The sequence below is a fragment of the Manis pentadactyla genome, chromosome 9 (genome assembly GCF_030020395.1).
Source record: "Manis pentadactyla isolate mManPen7 chromosome 9, mManPen7.hap1, whole genome shotgun sequence".
NCBI lineage: Eukaryota > Metazoa > Chordata > Mammalia > Pholidota > Manidae > Manis > Manis pentadactyla.
In genome coordinates this window covers 47,349,566-47,354,504 of record NC_080027.1, presented here as the reverse complement: position 1 = coordinate 47,354,504, position 4,939 = coordinate 47,349,566, and the positions used below count along the sequence as shown (strand labels likewise).

The 4,939-nt window shown below is 46.5% G+C and overlaps 1 protein-coding gene across 1 annotated transcript; it reads right to left on the bottom strand.

Annotated features, from left to right (window-relative positions):
• Positions 1-336: 336 nt before the first annotated feature.
• Positions 337-3,445, bottom strand: LOC118914494 (RNA-binding motif protein, X chromosome-like). Its single transcript, XM_036889471.2, has one exon. The coding sequence runs from the start codon at positions 3,125-3,127 to the stop codon at positions 2,009-2,011; it is 1,119 nt and encodes a 372-aa protein (XP_036745366.1). The 5' UTR covers positions 3,128-3,445; the 3' UTR covers positions 337-2,008.
• Between the last annotated feature and the right edge of the window lie 1,494 nt (positions 3,446-4,939).

Genomic DNA, 4,939 nt, shown 5'->3' with positions numbered 1-4,939 from the left:
TATCCTTGTCTGTTGAAATCTCACAGCTTAAATTACTACAACTTTGTAATTGAGTCTTGAAACCTGGTAGGGTGACTCTAATTAGTTTTTCAACATTGCTTTCGTTCTTTTGGCTCGTTATTCCTCCATTTATTTTAAGAGTTGCTAAATCTCCCAGTAGTGCCTTTTTTTCTTTTTACCTCCTTGATAATTGTTGGTAGTGAAATGAACCTATTAATTTTTTTTCCATCTGTGGTTGGTTGGCCAAATCTTTAATTCAGTATTCCATCGTTGATCAACACAAACAAATGATATTATTGGGAAACGGTAGCGGAGCTGTGGAGGGGTGGCGGGGGGAATCATGTAACTGCATTTGAAGTTGTATTGATTTTCCACATTAGTTTGGTGAGGTTGAGGATATGATAAAAAGTATTAACCATCAAATGAACCTCCATTTATTTAGTCTTCTTTAAGAAAGATCAATAGTTTTGCCACAAAGGTATTACACATTTTTGGCAGCTTAAAAAAAAAAAAACATAGCCCAGGAATTAATTTATTTCTTGCATTTGATCCTCTGGGCCACTAATGCAGCCTCTCCTGTAATTCATCTACGTTATCATTTTGTTGAAAAACCATGTTTTTAGAGTAGTATATGTATGTTACATTCAGATCTCTGTATTTTGTTGTTGTTCAGGTGTCATCTGTTTCCTCCAGCAGTTATTACACTGAATATGGGTCCTAACAGTTTAACGTCATCTTCTTTCTCTGGTTGCTAGAGTCCCTTGACTGTACAATTACCTTTCTCTCAGATAAATAGAGAATTCCAAGGTGCTAAAAGGAAAAAGGGTTTCTTACCCTGAGCTTGGGGTGAAAAAAGGAAACTATTCTCTCTCCTGAGGCATTCTGCAGGAAGCCTCTCTGACTTATGCCCGCTCAAGCCCTTCTCCGCACCTTGCGAATAGGGAACATTCAACCCATCCCCTTGCCCTTGTAAACAGAAGGACCCAGGTCCCTCATACCAGGTTGGGATTCTCAGGTGCTGAAATACAAAGCTCTCTCAGGGCATCTCTGGGCTTCAGAGCTTTGATGCTGCTCACATTTAATTTCTCCACCTTTAGGGGTGCTAACCCACTTATCTCCAAAGGACCCAGCAGCAAGTAGCTTGAACTTAGAAATGGAAGCCGTTATTATCCCCAAATCCACCACTGGTATATTTCCTACTTGTTTCTTAATAATTTTTGGTGGTGAAAATAAATGTTATTAATTGATGTCTTTTGGGGACTTTGAAGCTTTGTGGTTGGCTGGCCAAATCTTTAATTTAGTATTCGATCCTTGTTCTATACATGTGTTATTTTGGGGAGCAAGGAGACAGGAGATTCTGCAGATTCTCGAAAGTAAAGGCAAAAAATTATAATAATGAAGTGTGGCCAGAGTTATCCATTTGCTTTTTGAGATTTATGAAGTAAATACTTCTTTACATAAGCATCTGATTTAAGTGCTCTCTGTTGGTGCTGGTCATTCGTTTTTTAATATTGGGAACACAGACATTCAGTTTGAGAGACACGGTGAAATCCTAAGAGTAACATACTCCAATTCCTCCCATTCTTCCCCCAAAAATCTAGTCGGTTTGAATGGACAGAATGATCCATTTTTCCATTTTAGGTGGGCAGATGTTTGTGAAAGATCGTATGACTGTTTGCCTCATTTATCAGGAAAACTCAGAAAGAAGGAAGCTTTTAGGAGCATTTCTACTTGGAAGTATAAGAAGACTAGTACGCAGGTTCAAGTCTTACACTTTTAACATGAGTTTGTTTAAAGAAACGTTAACAATTATAAAAGGAAATAAAACGAGTTTTAACTTCTTTCTTCCAAAAGCACAAAAGTTGCAGAGAGCAAGCTAACAGGAAATTCTTATGAGACAAAAACAACTCTTTCTTGTACTAGTCCTTGGGTAGCTACCTACCCTAGAACAGGTTCTTCTTTTCAACAGCTTCTTTGACACGGATTTTGGTCCCAAGTCTGTTCGTACTTAGTATCTGCTCCGACCAGCCCCGCTCTCCGGGCGGCTATCGCGGGGCGCCCGGCGTCCCGAACGGCTGTACGCATCGCGCGGCGGCGGACACAGCCTCTCCACCGTCGGCGAGAGCCCGCGGCCGGTCCTGCCCACGCGGTCGCGGCCCCTCGAGTAGCGGTCGCTGCGGCCGCCGCCGTAGGCGTCGGGCGAGGAGGCCCGGTACTCGTCGTAGCGCCCGCCTCCGCCGAAAGATGGCGGGGGGCCCCGCGCGGGCGCGGCGATGCGCGAGTCCCCGTAACTCTCCAAGGGGCCTCGGTAGGAGCTTCCGCCCGGATGATCCGCGTAGTCACGATCGCGGCCGTAGCCGTCTCGCTCGCCGAAGCCTCTCGACGGCCAGTCGTCGCGGGCGCTGGAGTGGCCGTAGTCGCGACAGGTGTACTCCCTGGGCGAGGGCGCGAAGTCGCGGGACTCGCGGGCGCTCGGGTACTCTCGGCTCGAGTAGCCGTCTCTGGGCGCGTAGCCCTCCCGGGGGCCCAGGTAGGCTTCGCGGCGCAGCGGGCCCGCGTGGCCGTCTAGGCCCCGCGCGGCCGAGACCCGCCAGCGCATTCCCCCGTCGCCGCTGCGAGCGGGCCCTGACGGCGCGGCCCTCTTGGGCGGCGGCTCGGCCCTGCGCGGCGGCCCGCGCTTCAAGGGCATCGGGGCCCTGAGGAGCCGCGGATCGAAATCCCCCGCGTAGCCACCGTGGTCGGCCGGCCCGCCCCGGGAGGAGGTGCGCCGCAGGCCACCGCCCCCGCGGGCCCCGCGAAGGCCCCTCGGGCGACCGCGGCTGCTGGGTGGCGGCGGCGGCGCGCCCCGGCGGCCGCTCTCAAACGCCGGCCTGGTGGCCTGGGCCACCCTGATGACCTTACCATCCAGGGACTTGCGGTTCATGTCTCTGGCGGCGGCCTTGGCGTCGGCGGGGCTCTCAAAGGTGATGAACGCGAAGCCCCTGGACTCGCTGGTTTCGCGGTCTTTCATCAAGAGCACCTCGCTGAGGGGGCCATACTTGCCAAATGCGGCGTCGAGGGCTTTCTCATCGGTGTCGGGGTTGAGCCCGCCAATAAACAGCTTCCCGGGACGGTCAGCTTCAACCATGTCGGCCGGTCGAGGGGTCGGTGGCGGCGGACGCGAAGCGGCTGCGACTGGCGTGGCCTTCGAGCTCGACGATCGAGGGCGGCTCCTACCGGTCGGGCGGCGCGTCGCCGAGTCCCGGAAGTGCGGTCGCCGCCCCCGCCGCGCAGGCGGAACGCTGGGCTCTGCGCCTCCGGTGTCTGGTTCCGCAGCCCGTCCGGCGCTTAGTGGGTGGGACCGGCTGGCCGTCCCGGGAGGGCAGCCCCGCCGTAGGGGAAGGGCGACAGTGTCGTGGCGTCATAGTCTTTAAACTTCTTGTTAACCTGTACCTGGCTCAAGGCCTTTAAATTCACTGTGGAAAGCCAAGTTGCAGAAGGAAATGCCGTTAAATTAAAAAAAAAATTCCCCATTACTCAATGAAAAGAATTATAATACATTCTAACACAAGTTACCCAAACCATTTTAAAACAAGAATTAAATAATTTAAAAGTTCAAAAATGCAGTTTGTACATAAAATATATTGTTTGAACTTCGTAAAGGGCAAAAGACTGATAGCGAAGGGGTTGGTTGAAGAGGAGAAAGAGGGAGTCAGCTTTGGATGCACAATTTTTCCTTTCTGCACCTTTTTCTTAAGTGTTTCAGCCTTAAAGAGCTCCTAGTTCTGTGGTATCGTCCTTTAAAATAAAGGCAAAACGTGAGGGCACTTCGTGACTCGTCAAAGTAGCGCGTGAACAGGCAAAACAAACTGAAGCCTTCATTTCTCCTTTGCAAAGAGGAGGCACGATTCAGCATTACAACATTTTGAGTTCGTTCAAATTACACAATTCAAATTTGATCTTTAATGGTACTCTCTGAATGGAAGTGTGAAGAGTTTAACTTGGTGAATGAGATTGTTAACATCCCAAAACTCTTTTTTTTATACTATATTTAATGTGTTTGGGGCTTTTTAAAAAGCAATTTTTTAAAGGCTACTTTGAAAAGTTGAATGAATAGTCAAGAGAAGTCTGTGTTTATATGTACATATGTATATGTAGACATATGTGTTACACTGGTTTACTGCAATAGGTGTATTATGTTGAAATAGAGTGAAAGCAGGCATTTTTAGGATGCTTCTGACTTTAATGGGGACACTTTTACAGTTTTAAGATTTTTTAAGCATGCATAAATAGAAGTTAAATGCATCACATCAATTCACAGAAGTTGTGGTAACATTTATTAAATCATTATTAAATTTCTAAGGTAAGCCTGTTTGGCAAGTATTCATTTTTAAATTTATAATTTTTGTTTTCATTTACTTCACTGAGAAATGTTACAATTCTAAGTATTAATGGTGTAGTGGCTTGTAATTTTCTTTCCCATACTGTGCTGAGATTTTTGCCTAAATTTCTCTTAGTTCTGAGTCTATTCAGAATTCTAAAACTTTGTTCTTGACTTGGTTTTTGTAGACTTACCCATTTTTGTTTACTTTGAAAATTTATTTTATGGGTAGCTGTGTCCTATTTCACTTTCTTTTTTGAACCCAGTCTTACCAGAAGTTTTTTATATTTTCAAAGAACCAGCCTTTATCTTTGTTGAAACTCTGTTGTGACTTATTTGCTGCTGTTGTCTTTTTTCCTCTTTCTACATCCTTCAGATTTATAGTTTGCATTGTTTTCACTGTAAATTTTTAAGTAAGACTTAATGCACTATTAAGAGTTTTTACAAATGCTCCTTCCAATTGTTGTATGTAAGTGTAAAAGTTACTCTCTATGTACTAGTTAACACCATGGCTTGAGCTGTGATACACCGTGTTTTCATTGTTCAGTTCCTAGCATTTTCTTTTCATTCTTTCTTGAC

Excerpts from the sequence above, each read along its gene's own strand:
- LOC118914494 (XM_036889471.2), bottom strand. The coding sequence starts at position 3,127 with ATGGTTGAAGCTGACCGTCCCGGGAAGCTGTTTATTGGCGGGCTCAAC.